This window comes from Ictidomys tridecemlineatus, chromosome 1 (assembly GCF_052094955.1).
Source record: "Ictidomys tridecemlineatus isolate mIctTri1 chromosome 1, mIctTri1.hap1, whole genome shotgun sequence".
Lineage (NCBI taxonomy): Eukaryota > Metazoa > Chordata > Mammalia > Rodentia > Sciuridae > Ictidomys > Ictidomys tridecemlineatus.
Window position 1 is genome coordinate 133,042,337 of NC_135477.1, and position 19,810 is coordinate 133,062,146.

Consider the following 19,810-nt stretch of genomic DNA (forward strand, 5'->3'; position numbering starts at 1 on the left):
GACGAATACAAATATAAAATTTCAGTAAACAATGATGCTTACTCAGTATACTGATAATCATATTGATACAAGCTACCAGTTTCCCAGGGCTTATTGATTTGAATCCTTTGGTGTCTAAGAAGGATAAAGATGTTGGTGAAAAATGAAAAGCTCAGTGTGGCTCTCTGTCTCCCTCATAGAAAACCTGACACAACTAAAGCAGAAATTTTATTCACATAATGTCAAATAGGTACATTCAAAATAAATAAGTTAGATGGAATAGGTGAATGCTATTCTAGGTCGATTTGCTATGGTGACTTCACAAGTGCTAGTTGACATTCTTTGCTCTTTCTCCAGGATTCCCCTCACTCCAACTGGATGAAAAGTTTTGATTTGGAAAAATGAATTATTTTATTTTCTCAGGGGTCTCAAGGTCATGCTCTTGTTTTCTTAAGTGCTTTCTCTGGGGAAGGCAAAAATCTCATAAGGCGCATCCTGTGGACTCCAATGAAAGAGGCCTCAGGGTGTTCAGAGAAGATAGCTAGACTTGAAGGTATAAATTCAGAGTCCCAGGTACAACTCTCATAAGGTGTTAGAACATGGGGAAATAATGAGTGGGAAAATGAAGTTATACTTGTACAATGTAGACCAAATGCCAGGATACATGTGACTGATACAAGGGATAAAGCTTACGAGGAAGTAACAAGGTACAGCCCAGTTTAAAAAAAAAAAAAAAAAAAAAAGACTAGTTAGAACCTCTACTCTTGCTACCAGACAGACTTAACATTTTAGATGTTTTAAAACATACATGGATTATATTAATATGAGTCAATATAAAACCTTACACTCAACCTAATAGTTTGGAAGTGCTTGGTTGCAACTTCCTTGCCTGTATACACCTGGTATATTCTATTAAGGCAAAAAATAATTAAAAACAAGATTTAAATATCAGTTTATTTAATAATTATAATATAATGAAGTGAAAAAGACTGAATTTACCTCCTCTTACAAATCCATTAGTAGCTATTGCTGATGTAGACAATCCTGTGATTGTTGTCACAATAGTGGCCATTGTTATTACTAGGACTGACAGACCTTTAGGGAGAAAGGAAAGAAATTGAGAATATATATATTCTTATTTAAACTTGCCATTATCTAGAACTGGTTGGTCTGAATACTTTGAATTTACAAGTTAAAATTAGCTACTTTTAATCCTATTTTTTTAAAAAACCAAATCAGAATTGTGAAAAAAGTAAAATTAATTTAAGAATCTTGATAATAAAGGAAAATATTGCTCAGAAGGACTCCCTTGACTGAGTTTTATGAGATTGAGAGCTCAAAGGCACATGCTATTTTATTTATTGATTATGTTCAAATCAATTAGTAAGGAAGTTCACTTACCTATTCCAGCTTGACCTACAATCCATGACAACCTAATAAAGAGCATCACACCCCAAATGTTCAACATACAACGTACCTGGGAGGAAAAAAGAGGCCATATCACAGATGAAGAAAGTAATCAAACATATATAGTAATAAATACTAAACTGGCCCAAAGTAGAAGAATATACTCTGGAAACTATAGAAGCGGTATAGTTTTTAAATCTAACTCCTCCTTTTTAAAAGAGTTTAATGTGAAAACTTACTGTTAAGCTAAATATAATGTAACATAAATACATGTGTATAAATAAATGTGCTCAATCACAGACATCAGAAGTAGGAGAAGCAACACAAAAAAGGTACAAAAAATATTGTAAGACTCCAGCACTTAAAAATAATTCACATGCCCTTTTTATCATGAGTTTAAATTTTGCTTGTTCTTTTACAACATTCTTATTTGAGTAGTTAGCAAATTAAACCATTACATATTTTTCAACATATCAATTGTTCATGTTTTTTAAAAATTTAAAGTTTAATAATCCTACCATACCTTAGGTGTTTCTTTCCTGTTTAAAATAAATTACTTCTGAAAGCTTCCCCAATTTATCAAGAAAAATTTGGTTAAATTAATAAATACCCTATCTCCTCTACTGAATATCCAAAAGAAAGGAAGCACATTAATTGGTCTTCTATAGACTCAGATACAGTTAAAACAGAAAAAAGAATTCTCGAGAATTGATGACAATATTAGGCAGCTTTTATAATCAACAGAAATGCTGTACTCTCAAATTAAGTCTATTAATACATACTAAAACACCCTTGATCCAACCAAACTTCACGACTCCTTTACTTTCTGCAGTGTATGTGACCACGGCATCTCTGGTTGGTGTACTTTCTTCCCCATTTGCAAAGCCATCCTCAAAAGGTTCCTAGTCATAAAAAGAAATGTACATTATACTTACGAATTATTAACTGTGAGTGATACATGCATACCCATGTTTACAGCAGCATAATTTACAATAGCCAAATTATGGAACCCATCTAGGTGTCCATCAAAAGATGAATGGATAAAGAAATGTGGTACATGTGCATGAATTTTATTCAGCCATAAAGAAAAATGAAATTATAGCATTTGCTGCAAAATGGATGGAGCTAGAGACTATCATGTTAAGTGGAATAAGTCTAACTCAGAAGGCAAAGAGTTGTTCTATGCTTTCTCTCATATGAGGAAGCTGGAGAGGAAAAAGGAAAAAAATGAGGGGGAGGGGTATCCTAAAAATTAAAGGGAGTGCAGGAGAGGAAAGGAGCCAAGGGGTGAGAGGTTGGGAGAAAAGAAGTAGTGCTGGGGAGTGATATTGGCCCAATTATATTGTTGTATTGTGTGCATGTACAAATACATAACAACAAATCCCACCATTAGGTACAACCATGATATACCAATTTAAAAAAAAGTGGGAGAAAAAAAAGAATTATTAACTGTGAGATAAAGAAACTTCTTTTCTTTCTAAGTAAGCTGTTCTAGGCATTTTGTTATGGTACTAAAAAAACTGATAAATACATAAAGGTTTCTGATACTTCACCTGAGAAAAATGTAAAGCAATAAACTCAAAGAAAACCTTAATCACTCAGATTTCTTAAAATTTAAGTCTCACCATTATGGTAAACCAATTTTAATAATTCTAAATTTTACAGTACTTAGTGAATACTGTCTGCAAAGTACAAGCTTCCTAGATCAATCAATTCAAACTTTGTATCTCAAGCCACAATTCATATTACCTAGTTGTCACCCTTCTTACATACAAAGTTCAACATCAACAATTTAAATTTCTTCATCACCTAGCATAGTCCATGACAGCAGGATTCTCAACATTCATTCATATCTTGGTGTTTTCCTTTGTTAATTGCTTAGTTTGAGACATGAACTGGTTGAAACAATACATTTTCCCAACCAATAGGTAAAGTTTCAGGTCTGATTCTGTAATTCCTAGTTTTTGTCCCCCTACCTTTTCTCTTTCTCTCTAGGTAGTTCTCAGTACACCAAAGAAATATGACAACTTTCCAAAGCAAAATACAAAGGGATTAGAAAGATGGCTTGGAAAACAGAAGATGTTCCAGATCTAGAATCATGTTCCAGATATTATTCTCATGATTCCTACTCTATCCACATTCTCAACAGAAAGGAACAAAATACAACTATACTTTGGGCTTTCTTTAAATATAAAAGAGTCAATCAAATTTTTAAAACCAATCCCTGAATGAATTCTGAATATAATTATTTAAAAGAAACGAACTACAGCAAGTTCTGTATTACCATAGACCAAAATTACCTTAGACCCAAATCTTTATAAACTTCCCTTTGTCTTTAGGTTGCCTATTGCTATTCCTTGCCCTGCGTAGAATATCCTATGAACAAGGTAATCACTAATCATTAAACTTTTAGAAGTATGTATATGTAGCCAGGTGGTGCATGCCTGTAAACCCAGCGGCTTGGGAGGCTGAGGAAGCAGGATCGCAAGGGAGTTCAAAGCCAGCCTCAGCAAAAGTGAAGCACTAAGCAACTCACTTAGAGACTGTCTCTAAATAAAATACAAAATAGGGCTGGGAATGTGGCTCAGTGGTCAAGTACCCCTGAGTTCAATCGCCAGTGCTAAAAGAAAGAAAGAAAGGAAAGAAAAGAAAAGAAAAAACAAAGGAAAAAAGAAATATGTATATGTAAAAACAAAAAAAAAAAATAATGATCATAGGTTTGTATAGCTCAATCACAAGAACAACCCTACTTTGGCTTTACTTAGATTGTAAAATGTGTTCCAGACCATAAATAGTCAATAATTATCGCAAATAGTACAAATGATTCCTAATACAGCCAGGACAGAAAAAGTTTGCCTGTTAATCAATTAACTTTAGACAAAAGTTTCCTAGTTTTTACTCTAGGATGTAGAGTTCTCTTTAATTAGTTTATGAAAGAAGACTTTAAAATATTATATAACTTCCAAGTGTTACAAGTAAATATAATATCTATAATATGCGTAGAAAAAATACCTCTTTCCAACTCTATTAAAAGAAAATTAAAGATGTGTGTAACCTTATGGGCTGCTGTTTCCAAGGCTAAGTATCAATGTGGGTGTCTTTTTAGCAATGCAAAAGTATGCAGGCATCCTAAAATTTCTGCTGTGGGTGTTTATCAGCATTCCACTTCAAAATGGAAGATCTAGCAATTCTGATAGTTTAACATACTATAAACAATTATGTTCAGAAACAGATTTTCCAGAGTATATGAAATAGTATATTACAATGAAGATGCAACCACACAAAATGAAAAAAAAATTCTAATCATATTCTGTTAGCTCTATTAATCTCTAAAATATAATTCAAAAGTTAAAATCAATTAAGTATGCTATTTGTTGTTCAATTAGCAAACTTAAATATAATGAAAGTGAGGTCATTATTAATTTCCTGAAATACCAGGAAACCAAAATGAATACCAATATTAATCTTTTTGTTGTTGTTTCTCATGTATTTTGTTGGTGCTGGGGATAGAATCCAGGGCCTCATACATGCTGGGCAAGCCATTCTATCACAGAAGTGCATGATATATCTCCAGCTGTTTCTTTAAATACATTAGCTTCAGAAAAATAAAAGAAATTATCCAATATATTCACTCCCACCCAAAAAAGAAACTATATAAAAATTTCATTATATAAGAAAAAGGTCAAATATACCAAATATTGTTGAATATTCACATATGAACTATAAATTAGGCTAATACAGAAGTACATAAATAAAAATCTTCAATTCACCTGCCATTTACCTAGAAATGATGGGTTTATGTTTTAAACTGTTTTCTACACTAAAACATAAAAAGCAAAAACATTAATGATTTTATGGATAACTCCATTTAAATGAAATAGACCATCTTGGGTATGGTGGTGCATGCCTGTAATACCAACAGCTTGGGAGGCTGAGGCAAGAAAATCTTAAGTTTGAAACCAGTCTCAACAAATCAGCGAGACTCTGTCTCCAAATAAAATATAAAAATGGGCTGGCAATGTGGCTCAGTGGTTAAGTGTCCCTGGACTCAATCCCTGGTACAAAAAAAAAAAAAAGAAGTGGACCAAATTAACTTAACATTATTCAGGAAAGTAACTTCCAAAAAGCACCCAGGGATTTTGAGTCTATGAAGTTGGAACTGAGGATGGGGATGACAACAGAACTGGAAAAGAGGGAGAGCAAGAAAATATGGAAGACCCAGGTAAAGTAGACCTTCAGTATTTAGAAAGATTTTTTTATAGAAGAAATACAGATACTTGTAAATTATGTCATCCTGAAAGGAATATTTCAGGAGCCAGAAGATAATTAAAGACTCTATAAAGTAGTTGCAAAATTCATGAGAGGAACTTAAGAGAGGGGCCAGGGATAAACAGCCAGTGGGTAAAACTATGGAAACAAAATTGAGAGAAACTTACAGAGAGATGCAACATTTTTCAGTATTATGCAAAATATAAGAAGGAAGAGAATTCTGGTTTCCATGGTCATTATTTCTTTATAAAGGGGTAAAGAAAAGGAAGAGTTTTTATACTGTGGATGATATCATCTCTCCCTTGCATATTCAAAGCACAACCTCAACTTGATTATTCTTTCTCCTTTGATCATGATCAACTTTTTATTGCTTCATGCCCCCAGCCAAAGTCACTAAATGACTAGTACAGCACAATCTTACATTAAATGCAGGTCAACCTGGTTTTGCCCCACTACCATATCAAAAGTTTTTTATTAAGACATCCAGTAACTTCTCTGCTGCCAAATCTAATATACATTTTTTAAAAATTACTTTATTTTTATGTATAGAAATGAGAATCGAACCCAGTGCTAGACAAGTACTCCATCACTGAGCTACAAGCCCAGCCCCCCCATATACATTTTTTAGGCTCTGTCTTGCTGGATTCCTCTAGCTGTATTTTATACTACAGTCCAGTGTATCTTTTATGAAATATCACTCTTTCCCAGTTGCTTATGATTACATATTGAGTCTTTTTTCAATGTTTAGTCCTAAACCTGTATCCTTTTCTTATGCTATATTTTCTTCCTATGGTTATCTCACTAGACACATACCTTAAATACCATCTATGTGTGACAAGTCACAGTGATGGATCAAATTCATTTCCAGATCAGACTACCCCTCTAAATTTCAACTCTCTGTGTAAATACTTATGATAGTACTTTGATGTTTCAACATTTACAAATTTTTTTAAACTGGATCTGGCAAGTGTTATATTTATTTATTTATTTGAAGATAAAGGCAAATTAGGAAGATGAAAATGTATGCTAACTTGATCAGCAAGTTAGTATAAGGATATGAAAATTCCCTTTCTGATATCCTCTAAGATTTGGACTCCATTTATATGCACCTTTTTTTTTTTTTAATAAATTTGGACATGTTTTTAAAAAAAAAAAAAAAAGTCTTGCATGGTTTACCTGTCACCAGTCTGTTCTGGCATGCTTCTTGATAATATCAGAATCATCTGGGTTTAATGATAGCCAAAGTGCAGAGTCTTTGGTATCTGACACATGCCAATTCAATATTACTGCCACCAGTGTCAGATACCAGTCTGTGCAACATGGCTATTCTATTTCATATTTTCTCAAAACTGAACAGTCATCAGGGTGAGCAATTTCATTTTGCCTCTCTAATCATCTTCAGAGTCTGCCTGTACTCCAGCACATACTTTCCACTTTTCAAAACAAGTTGGAGCCTAAAGCTGATCCACTCTAGACACTTAGTCTTTTTTGCAGTCATCATCTTCCTGCCTTAAATTTGGGATGGCTCCCAACAAAGAAAAACCAACCATCCACTCTGCTTACTATTCTAATCCTTACCAAATGAGAAAAAGAAATAGCCAACGTACTATAATAGTGACTTTCTTCTAAGTGAAAAGAGTTTCTTTTTTGGATATAATTTTTAGATCCTGAAAGGTTTCAGTGCAAACTGTCAAACCAAAACATACTTGACCAAAAAGACAGGAAGACTTAAATCCTTTATAATGTTTTAGGATGTAAATATATTTTAGATTTATTCCTACATTCAGGTGTCCTTTTTTTCTCAATTTCCAATATCTAAAACTTAACTTTTTCACTTTACTGATTTATATTTTACATATTAAAGATCATATTTTAATTCTGCTAGAGCTAAAACACTGCTCATGAAATACTTGGCTTATTAGCTTAAAAACAATTTTTTTTTTTTTTTTTTTTTTTTTTTTGGTACTGGGGATTGAATTCGGAGGTGCTTTACCACTGATCTACATCCTCAGTCCTTTTTGGTTTTTTATTTTAGAAACACGGTCTCACTAAGTTGCTTAGGTTCTTGCTAAATTGACAAGACTGATCTTGAATTTGCAATCCTGCCCAGCCTCCCAAGTTGCTGGGATTACAGGGTGCCACCATGCCCAGCTCAATGAAACAATTCTTAAAATATCAAGTTATTCATTCTTACCTAATACTAAAATTTTATTTGGTATTTTGGAGCAAACTCTTATGTAACCAGCTTTACTTCTAAAAACAATTACAAAATCAAGCTTTGAGGGAAAAAGTATTCTTTATTTTAAAAAAATTATAATAAAAAAACCTTAACATGGCTTTAACTTTCTGTAACAGAATGTAGGATTGTCTTCAATGTGTATCCTTATTAGTGCAAAACTATGCATATCAATGCACTTCACATTTTTAAATATACATGAATTAATGTATTATAGTTCTTCCTTTTTCTTTGGTTTTCACATCAAGTGTACAATATAACATACAATGTGGCATAGCTACTTCTTATGTTGTCACTGGATAAGGATGGTAATACCCAGAAAAGTGACTGTGCCAGAATGATTTTGGATCTTGTGTTTTTTTCTACAGTAGGCTGATAAAAAGATTTTTCACTGTGTGAAGAAAAATTGAGATTGTTTAGACAATCAAACTTCCCAGAACATACAAAAAAAACACATTTCTGGCAATGTATTACCATCTATCACTTTTAATACAAACTTATTCTTCTTTTACAGTTAAAAAGGCTTGGTAAAAGTGTCTTTGCTCAGTGATTTCAGGCATAATAGGCAAAACAACAGCCTACTAATGGTTTATTTCTTTTAATTTGGAAGGGGGGTATGTTTTGTTATTTTATTGGGATTTTAAAACACAAGTAAACAAAGTTGTACTAAAATTTCTCTTTAGGTTTTTCTAGGTTGACACAATGTTTTGTCCAGGGAGACTAAAGGATGCCCAAATATCATGTCTTTAAACAGGAAAATGTTCCAAAGCCCTTCAATCATATTTAATACATAAAAAAGTCTAAAGTAACTTCTAACGCTGTTCTATTATTTGGTGTAGATGGACACCATACCTTTTTATTTTATTTTATTTACTTATTTTCATGTGGTGCTGAGGTTGAACTCAGAGCCTCGCACGTGCTAGCACTCTACCGCTGAGCCACAACCCTAGCCCATTAAGTAAATATTTATTAACTAATTTTATCAAGTACCATGTTAGACACATTTCAGCCCTCTTAGAGTTGCTATTTTTTCAGTAGAGTCTAGACATAAAAGACAAATGTTCTACTATAAATCAGGACATTTTTCATTGTATAAAGCAGCCTCTATTGAATTTGATGTTCAATCCAGTCAAATGCTACATAAAAACTACTTCAGCTTGGTGTGGTAGCATGTACCTGCAGAACCAGCTGCTCAAGAATCTGAGGCAGGAAGATCACTAGATCCCAGGAGTTCAAGTACAGCCTGAGTAATAAATCAAGACCATCTCAAAGTAATGATGATAATAAAATAACAATAACACTCACTTTACTTTTCAAGTTACAATCCCACTCTGAGAAGCAGTTCCTCTTCTGTAAAATGGAGATAATCCCTGCTCACCAATATTATTCCCTTGGGACCTTAAGGTTCTCTAAATAAAGATCAGTTAGTAATAAAACAGCCATCTAAAGCAGTTGAGACTGCTATCTCTTGGCTATTAAGTTAACTGATACAACTAGATTATAAGACTTCAATTTAAGTGCCAATCCCAAATTTGGAATGAGACATTGACACACATATTCAAAATAATTAATGGGAAACTTTTACTCTATTGTGGCCTTACTTTTTAATTCCTGGACACTCTTTGGTAAGATCAAGATTTTTCCATCAGTAGATTCTCTAAGAGCAAGGGCAGCATATTCCTGAGACTGCATATGCATTCAGTACCTAGTCAATTCTGTACCTGTTCCACCTGTTCAGAAGCTCTGACCCATCACAGTATGGGATGACCAAGAACACACCCTTTTTTTTATATATATAAATATTTATTCTTGGGTTTTCCTTTCCTATGCAATTACTAGTTTACACCTTAGTTTTATTACTTTTTTTTTTAAGAGAGAGTGGGGGAGAGAGAGAAAGAAAATTTTTTTTAATATTTATTTTTTAGTTCTCGGCGGACACAACATCTTTGTTGGTATGTGGTGCTGAGGATCGAACCCAGGCCGCACGCATGCCAGGCGAGCGCGCTACCGCTTGAGCCACATCCCCAGCCCAAGAACACACCCTTAACTACTATTGCAACTGGGATCCTCTTACTTTAATACCCTCAAACAAGTATCTGAAATACACAGTGTAAAGGGTTTTTTTTTTCCCCCAACTTAAAATCACATATTGGTTTATTTCCTATCAGGCTTCATTCTATGCATATATTAAGATGTATTTATAAAAAAAATGTATACAAAAATACATAATTATTCAGCTCAATATCATACTGTATATACTATTATATGTATATTATTATACTACTTTTTTCAATTAAACATTTTCTTACCAATAAAAATTTTAAAGCTAAGGTTGTAAAGTGGTGGCAAATGAATAGGTGTGACTGGCTCAGGGTTCAATAGTTGTGAACCGGAGGAACAGGGGATCCTGTGATATAACCTGTGGTCAGTCTTCACATAGTATAAAGTTTTGACCATGTTTTATGAACCAGGTGCAAATCTGCTTTTATGTAAATGTCCATTCATTTAAGAGGAGCAAAATATGCTTTTAGCATCATTTCTGGAAAATGATTCTTAAATCATGCTGACTTACATGATTAATAAAGAAACCATATAAGGCATTCACTTATCAAAAAAAGCAAGAATACTGCCAGGCATGTGGCGCACACCTATAATCACAGCAGCTTGGTAGGCTGAGGCAGGAGGATCGTGAGTTCAAAGCCAGCCTCAGCAACTTAGCCAGACCCTGTCTCAAAATAAAAAAGAAAAATGAAAGAAAAGGCTAGGGATGTGGCTCAGTGGTTAAGCACCCCTGGGCTCAATCCTTGGTACCAAGAGTGAGGAAGGGAAAGCAAGGATACTTATTACAGATGAAGAAAGCCGAATATGAGTTTTTGTTTTACAATAAAACAGTTATGTGCACTGGAATGCACTGTCACAAAATGTGTCAAATATATCATTTACCCAGCAAAATGAAGACTGAAGAATTATAAATTAAAAATTAAAAAGACTTTCTCATATTTTGATCTATGAAATAAAAATTCTTCCCCAAACACAACTGATGCAGCTTTTTATATTGTAAACCAAACCTTAATAGCCTAATGGGCCAGAAAAGAAACATGAAGAGAGACAGAATGGAGGGAAGGGAGATACATCACTATAAAGCTTTTATTCATTTAATAAATTACTTCTTCAGATGATAGTGCTATGTACAGGGTAGTAGTTATGGCACAGAATATAGAAATTTTAAAGACAGAAAACTGTTTACCTGGATTCAGATTAACCACCTTCAAGTTATTCTGGCAGTCTATATTATTTAAATGTTAAAAATTTCTGGTAAATAAAAGCCACCCAAAAAGTCACAAGTCCAACATTAAAGGAGATCACACATAGATAAAACCAAAACAATAATTGTTCCAGGAGTTGAGTTTTAAATTATATCCAAAATTATAATGTATGCTAAAGAAAATGAGATGAAAATATTTTTGAGTAGCATAACAAGCTGACTTCTTAAATATTTTGTTTTCATGTTTCTGAAATATTCCTTTAATATTTCCTATAAACAAACAAATATTTGGAATAATATAACAGGAATAGGAATAAAATTTTCCCTATTAAAGTTTCCAATTCTAGATATGAATTTGTTTGTAGGGTGGAGAATAGCTCAGCTTCTCATATTTGTCTTAGGGTGAATCCTGGCATAGAATCCAACTGGGAAAAAAAAAATTGTGTTTACTGAGATATATACCAGCTTTTTGTGTGTGTTAAATAATACTGCAAAATACAAAGAAATAGCCTAAAAACAAGTTTCTTATAAAATATAGTTTTCATAACCTAGGTGATTACCTGTGATCTAAGAATTCTTAGCAGATGAGACTCTCATAATCTGGCTGGCTTACTTTAATGACAGCTACCATTTTCTGAATGCCTACTATGTGTCAGACACATCCCTAAGTGCTAAGTGTCCTATTTCCCTGAACTGACATATCTTAAGAGACAGAAATGATATTATCCCCGTTCACAAATGAGGGAACAGCCTTTTGAGAGGTTAACTTGCCCAAATCAAAAAGCTTATATTAACATGGCAGAGAAGATAATCTTTTAAATAGGAAAGAATTCCACATATTACAGGGAGTCATGGTAAATTACTTTAGGTATCTAATTTGGACATGGGAACCAAAGACAGGCAACTTGGAAAACTATCCTGCTCAAACTTCCCAATTCTCCAAATATTTTTGTTCTTCTACTTGCTTCATCTTTCTCTCATTCTTTTGTTCTATAGAAAGTCAGGGCTTCTAGTATGGTCCTCATAAAAAGGACAGCAGAAATCCTCCACTGGATGGCCCCACAGGAAGTTTTTTTTTTTTGCTTTTAACTTTTTGTGCTTTTTAGAAATGTTCACCAGGATATGGTACACAGTGTAGTCTATGAAATTTTTTCCCAGACACTGGTAGCGGACAGCTGTACTATATCACCTATGGAGGAGAAAAGTAGAAATCTACCTGAAAAGATATACAATATTTAAATATGAAATGGAGTTATATGTGTTATTATCTTTGGAAGTTTATTTGGAAGCTATTGTAATAAAGATGGTAGTTAAAATATACCAATCATTCAATTTCTGTTACCTAGAATTGTCTTTTCCCAATGAAAAATCTTCATTAGCACCTCAAGCCAATGTTTCAAGTCATCGGGCTCCCCATTGCAATCTCTGAAACCTTGGGCCCAACCACACACTCGTGCCTCTTTTAGGAAAACTTGAAAAATAAAATTATCCAGATAGGAATCTTTGGATTTGTTAGTGTTTTGTTATAGTAAATAATTAAGACTTGACAGGATTATAGAAAAGAAAAATACGAGTCTGCTTCTTCCAAATATAAAGTCCCTGTTTTTCCAACCATAGATCACTTTCCTATTTCTATTAATTTTTCTTAAAACTTCTTATGCACCCTCAAACTCATCCTTTAATTTGGAAAATCAATGAGTTCTAATTACAGTGTTCAATTTGGTATAGTTTTGCTTTTTTTTTTTGAAATACTGGTGTTTTTCTCCTGAAAAACTTTTGGCTTGCTATCCCCTTTGTAATGCACTTTGAAGACGGCTGACTTCTCCTCAACCTTCAGTCTTGGTGTAAATGTGGCCTCCTCCTTCTTACATCACCCTACACAGTTTCTTATCAGTGTCCTTTTTTCACCTTCATGGCATATATAGTTCTTTTTCATGTAGTTTTTAAAAACTTATTGGTAATCTACATACTCACCTCCACTCCTCTAATATATATTAAATGGAAGGTCTAAAGCAGCACAGACCTTTCCTTTCGCTTTTATCAAAAACATAGTAAATGGCTGGGTGTAGTGGCCCACACATGTAATCTAAGCAACTTGGGAGGCTGAGGCAAGAGGATCTTAAGTTCAAGGCCAGCCTCAGCAACTTAACACTTAGTGAGGCCCTGTGTAATAATAAAAATTAAAAATAAAAAGCAACTTAGCAAGTCCCTGTCTCAAAATAAAAAAGGCAGGAGATATGGATCCAATCCCTAGTACCCACCCCACTCCTCGAAAATGCAACAGAGGTATAATAAATGTGGTAAATGGATATTCAGTTTTTATTGTCACTTCTGTTTCTTACAGTAGAGTGAAATGAGAAGTGGCAGTTCCCAAGTCAGATCTAGGTACAAATCCCAGCTCTGCTATTCACTAAGCTAGTGATATAACTCCTCTGGCCCTCAGTTTCTAAAACCATGAAATGGAAATATTACTTACCCCATATTGTTTGAAAAGACAAAATAAGAAAATATGATGATTATATAGAACACACAAAAACCTTAAGTATTGCTGGCATGAATATCAATTGATAAAAAATTGGGGTGATGGACATTTTTTTCAACTTAAAAAGATGCATACCCTTTAACCCAGCAATTCTACTCACAGCTTCATTCTAGAGATATCCAATATTTCTACAAAGCAGCATACTTGCATAAATATACTCATATCAGCATTATTTATAATTACCCCAAACTAGGAACAATCTAAAGACCTACAACTGCAGAATAAAGAAAGTATATAGTATATTCATACAATGAAAGATAAATGGCCACAAAAATGAATTGAAGTACAAATACAGTATAAATGAATATCATAAGCTATGAGTGAATAAAATATAACAGTTGCCTGACATGCTGACACAGTAGCCCAAGGTATTTAGAGGCTGAGGCAGGAGGACTGCCTGAGCACATGAGTTCAATAACAACTGGGCAAAATAGCAAGAGGCTGTCTCAAAAAACAAATATTCCATTCATACAAAGTTTCAAAGGAAGACAAACTAAACTAATAGCCTCCAGGAATACACTCAAAAGTGTTTAAAAAAAAAAAAATCAAGGCCAAGACTCAAGGATGTGATCACCATTAAGTCACGGCAATGGCTACTTTGTGGGACAATTAGAAAGGGGTGCACAGAGTATTTCAGTGGTACCAGCAAGTGTAATTCTTGGTCTGGATGGTAATTACATGTTTCCATTAGAAAAGTTATATATTTATTCTTTATGTTCTTTTTTATATTTCACAATAGAAAAGATTAAAGATTAAGAAAGAATATGTATTAAATACATAGTATATTACCTGCCATTAACTGAGTAAGAGCTTGATAAACTTTGGCTATCACTATAAACAACTAATGAATGAATGATGAATTAGTGCCACTTGACCATTTGAGTTTAAAACTGGATGTTAAACAAATTTATAAAAACAAACACTGCAAAACATCATTAATAAGTTCATACTATTACATAGCTTGTACAGTATAATGCAAAATTGGCAAACTTTAAAATTTATCTCTGTATGAATAAAACAAAAGCACTGTTTTTCACATATAAATATGATGTCAACCTCTGCACGGCAGTAATAAAGGGTTTATCACTCGTGCCATCAGCAGGTTATTATAGCACAACGTGCATGGCTTTGAAAAACCAGTGATCACACAGCTAGAAATATTTTGCAAATTTTCTGGCACAAAAAATTTACTCAATAAATGACAAACTCCTTCCTTCCCGATTGACCTTAGTAGCAATGTCATCCACTTTACAAAGTCATCTACATTAATGCTAAATTTTAAGAATGTTTAAGAACAAGTGGTCAGACTTCTGGGACCAGCATTATTGAGGTAAATTAAATCACAGTTACTGATGGTGAGAAGGGTGGAAAGCTTTATTTCAGGGTACTGTTAATATACAAAAATGTATTACTATTTTTGGCTGGCAACTTATGGTTGATTTAAATAAACCCAAAATCATACATTAAAAAATGCCAAAGTTCATAAAAAAATCTATTTACATCCTAAAAGCAAACTTTTTGACTAAAATATTAATGCATACATATGCAAATGTGTATGACAAATTTGTATGACAAAGATGGTTTTATTCTAACAATTGTTCGAACCAACCTTTTTTTTTTTTTAAATCAAGTACTAGCAAATTGTATCATCCCCCAACTACCAACATTTCCTATCCGTGCTGTCGGTGATTGGTGTATTCAGTGTAATGGTCCCCATACAGACTACTCTTTCAAAACAAAGTATTGTTTTACAGGAATCCAATCTGCTCTGGTTAACAATGCTCTATTAATATCCAGTGGCATTAATGCAAAGCTCAAAACTCAAGTACCAGAGATAAAAGTGGATGGTGTGACCATGTGACTTTACAATGAACCAAGTCAGAACTGCTGACTGTAGTCAAAGAATTCAGTCCTCTACCTAGCCCATCATGTTCTTTACTAACCATTCAAGAATGAATTACAAAAGGACACGTAAGAATAACATAAATTGTGCTTTGCTTGAAACCTCACACAACTTGCTAATGCCAACAAAGAAAAAGTTTGAAACATTTTCATTCAAATTACCAGAAAATTTATATGTTCTGGTTCCAATTAATAATATAGCTGTGTGATTTACATTTCAAATTGTTGGTATTTAAAAAAAAAATAAGAACCAAAAGTGGGGAAAGAGAAATACATTACTAGCAACATCAGAAATAGAAGCATCATTTCTAGCATCAGTAATGGAAAAACAAGATGCATGGAAAAACTGTGTGATAACAAAAACTACATTTAGTATAAATCTAATACATAACTTGCACTTGGTATTTCATGCATTTCTGATAGGAATAGATAATATATCTCACCAAATATATCATCTTTCCTCTTTTCAATAAGGGAACTGAGAGTCAGGATGAGAAATCCTTTTCCTACATGTCACAGAACTATTAAATGGGAATAGACAAGTTTTAAATCCCTGGTTGACAGCTCAACTATATGTGCATGGACACTCAGGGCAAATGGAAAAACGCAAGACAACAGCCAAAGACAATGAGAAAATCTTGAAACAGAGGAAAAAGAACACACCATGTACAGTTGTCTAACTTCTTAAATGAGGGAGGTTAGAAAACACCAGAACAATATGCTTAAAGGGCTGAAAAGAAGGTTGTGGCTCAGTGGTAGAACGCTCACCTAGCACACATTAAGGCACTGGGTTCAAACCTCAGCACCACATAAAAATAAAATAAAGATACTGTGTTGACCTATAACTAAAAAATAAATTTTTTTAAAAACAGAAAACCCTGTCAACTAATAAGTTTATACACAGCAGAACTACCCTTCAAAACTCAAGTAAAAGTCAGTTGCAGACTTGTAATCCCAGTGACTCAGAAGGCTGAGGCAGGACAAATACAAAGCCAGCCTAGGCAACTTATTGAGGCCCTAATTAACTTACCAAGACCTTGTCTCAAAATAAAAGATAAAAAGGGCTGATGATGTGGCTCAGAGTTAAAACGCCCCCAAGTTTAATAGTTCAATTCCCAGTTAAAAACAAAAACTAACAAAAACTGAAGTAAAATAAAAACATGTTCAGATAAATAAGAATTAAAGAGAACTTGTTGGCACTCACCTCTATACAAGAAGTATCAAATGGATACATAAATCTCTAGGAAATGAAAAACAATGGAAATATGTGTGTATGCATGCATATAGACATTCATGTATTCTTTTCTCTCTTTTTAAAAGCTATACAACTGCTTACAAAAAGTACAAAAAACATATTACTGGATTTACCATTTATACAACAATAAGGATTCTGAGGAAAGTTTTCTACTTATTAGCTAAAGATATTCATTACACTTAGTAGAACAAGCACTAAAAAAAAATGCAGAGAGATCACTAGAAAGTCAATAGAACTAAATGGAATACTAAAAAATTTTTTAAAAAAATATCAGCATAAAAGATGGCAGGGAAAGGATTAGAGAAACAAAAAACAAATGAGATAGCCAACTTAATTATAAGTAAATCAAAACAAATGTAAATGGACTAAACAGTATACAGAGGAAAAGGCAAATTATGGTGTGAGGCGCCACTTTGAATGACTCGTGCCTTCCATCCTGGAGAGGCCTTGACCATCACTACATTTCATAGTGATCTGGGCGTTGTCCCAGTTCAGGAAGTTAAGGGCGGTTCAGGAAGTTGAATCTTCAGATGTAGGCAATGCCCCCTGGGTTGAATTACATTGGCCTGTCCCTTGTAACCCTGCCCCTTGTGGTCTTTTTTGGATGGAACTTTCTAAGAACAAGGGTCTCCCTCCCCCCAATAAAAACCTACTTTTTGCTCTTTCTTGCCAGCCTCTTGAGACTTTCTCTTGCTCTCCTATTTGGGGAGCCTGAGGCCAAGCAAAAAGCCATCCTGAAGCTTGTTTAAAGGTAAAGTGTGTGTGTGTGTTTGATTTGGTGTCCATGGAAATTCATGAGCGATCTTAAGTTCAGCTGCCCGCCCGGGTCAAGGGCAGCATTATGGTACATGTACCTGAGAGTATTTTATAAATATTCACCTAAATAGAAGATTAATTTAGGTGACATACAAAACTTTCATTCCCTATTTACTAATAAGTGCACATTTAGTGCTCGATGTAAAAAGTGGGATATAAAATTACAGTTTAAAATTATGCACAAAGGAGTTGGGGATGTAGTTCAGTGGTACAGTGCTTGCATTCACAAGGCCCTAAATTCTAGCCCTCAATCCACAAAAACAAACATACATAAAAATCCAAAAATGTTAAAGGTTTGATATTACTTTCTTTATCTTCCAAACTTGCTCAATTATTTTCTCTCCATAATAAAATAATAAATATTTTGTCATGGTTTGGATTCAGAATATCCCCCAAAGTCTCGTGTGTTATTAAAGGCTTGGTCCCCAATGCAGCAATGTTCAGAAGTGGAATTTGGGGGAAGGTACTAGATCATGAGTGCTCTAACTTCTCTAATCTCATCAATGGGTCATTCACTGACAAGATTTGGTGTTACCGGGAAGTGATGGAAAATGAAAGAGGTAGGACCTAGACAAAATGAGTGGGAACCACTTTGGGGGTATGCCTTTGGGGATTATATCTTATCCCTGGCTACTTCCCACCCACCACTTCAATACTCTTCTATCAAGTGTCTTACCACTTCAGTCTTGATTTCCTTTATCACAAACATATTCCCATCTCCGGGTCTTAGCATCTGCTGTTCCTGTGCGTAGAACGTTCTTCCTGATATTTGCATGTCATGGTTTAGATAGTTGTCCCCCAAAAACTCATGTGTGAGACTATACAAGAATAGTAAGAGGTAAAATGATCAAGTCTTACCTAATCAGTACATTAAACCACTTAAATGGAGTAACTGGGTGGTAACTGTAGGCAAGTAGGATGTGGCTGGAGATGGGTCACTGAGGATATGCCTTTGGGGCTCATATTGTTGAGTGTGTTGAGCTGAATGCTACTGTACTTCCCAATTGTTGTGTCCTGAGCTACCTCTATCTGCCACACCTTTCTGCCATAACATTCTACCTTTGCCTTAGGCTCAGAGAAATGATGTAGGTCATCTATGAACTGAGATTTCTGAAACTGTGAGCCCCAAATAGACTTTTCCTCTTCTAAAATTGTTCTTATCAGGTCTTTTGGTCAAAGTGATGAAAAAGCTGATTTATAAACACATGGGATGATCCCTCACTCCCTTCTAATATGTGCCCCCATATCAGAGAGATTTTCTTCAACTACTCTGAAATACCACGACTGCAGTCATTTCTATCTAGCCATCTTTTCTTTTATCCTGATTTAATTTCTTCACAGTACTACATCTGATCTATTTGTTTATTGTCTCCTACAACTAGAATGAAAGCCCCATGACTTTGTTTTGTTCACTGCTATATTCCCCCACTTTTAATGATGCTGTTGTTGATGCTCTGTAAGGATTTGATGAATAAGAGAATTCACATTCATCTCACTTCAGCATGGAGCCAACTTAATAAGTACTATGGACTTCTCAAACACATATATGAAACATAATTAAGAATCACTGAAAGCAAAGACACTAAATGTGTAAGAGCCAAAAAATTCAATTTTGTTGCTTTACGTTCCAGTCTCACAGGACTGAGAGTATTAACACAAATACATATCAAGAAGACATCAATTTTGATTAGACCCATAAATATATTTTTGCCATATTTTATATCCCCAAATTTATTTTTCCTTCTACCCAGGTAGTCATTTGGTATGTATTTAGGGAATGTATCCAGTTTGTGTAAGCCAGACTTCAGTGGCCACTGGCATGGATTTAGTAGCCCGTAACAAAATTGTGAAACAGGACAAATCTGACTTTTCCCCATATAAGGGTTCCAGCTTTACTAAATTCTGGAAATTACTCCTAGATACTTCCCCATGTGACATATCCTTATTCCTCCAGGGTGACCTTCAAGGAATCAAGCAATTCCTGAAGTAATTAGTAGGGTGTGGAATTTTTTCTCCAGAATCAATACCACCCACCCAAAGAAGCAGCTTAGTGTTAGAGGTGATATCACAATTGTTACTCAAAGTCTTTTATTAAGTGCTGATAAGAATAGCCCACCCTTATCCATTCAGTGAACAAAT

At 34.2% G+C, this 19,810-nt stretch overlaps 1 protein-coding gene across 3 annotated transcripts in view; it reads right to left on the bottom strand.

Moving 5' to 3' along the window:
* Slc12a2 (solute carrier family 12 member 2) overlaps positions 1-19,810 on the bottom strand; it is an 86,930-nt gene that overhangs the window by 61,333 nt on the left and 5,787 nt on the right. For all 3 annotated transcript variants that reach the window (XM_078048020.1, XM_021725649.2, XM_078048030.1), the window contains exons 2-4: positions 2,169-2,288; positions 1,381-1,456; positions 979-1,074 (exon numbers count right to left, since the gene is read on the bottom strand). In XM_078048020.1, the coding sequence (XP_077904146.1) occupies positions 979-1,074; positions 1,381-1,456; positions 2,169-2,288 (292 nt within the window). The remainder of the gene's footprint in view (positions 1-978; positions 1,075-1,380; positions 1,457-2,168; positions 2,289-19,810) is intronic.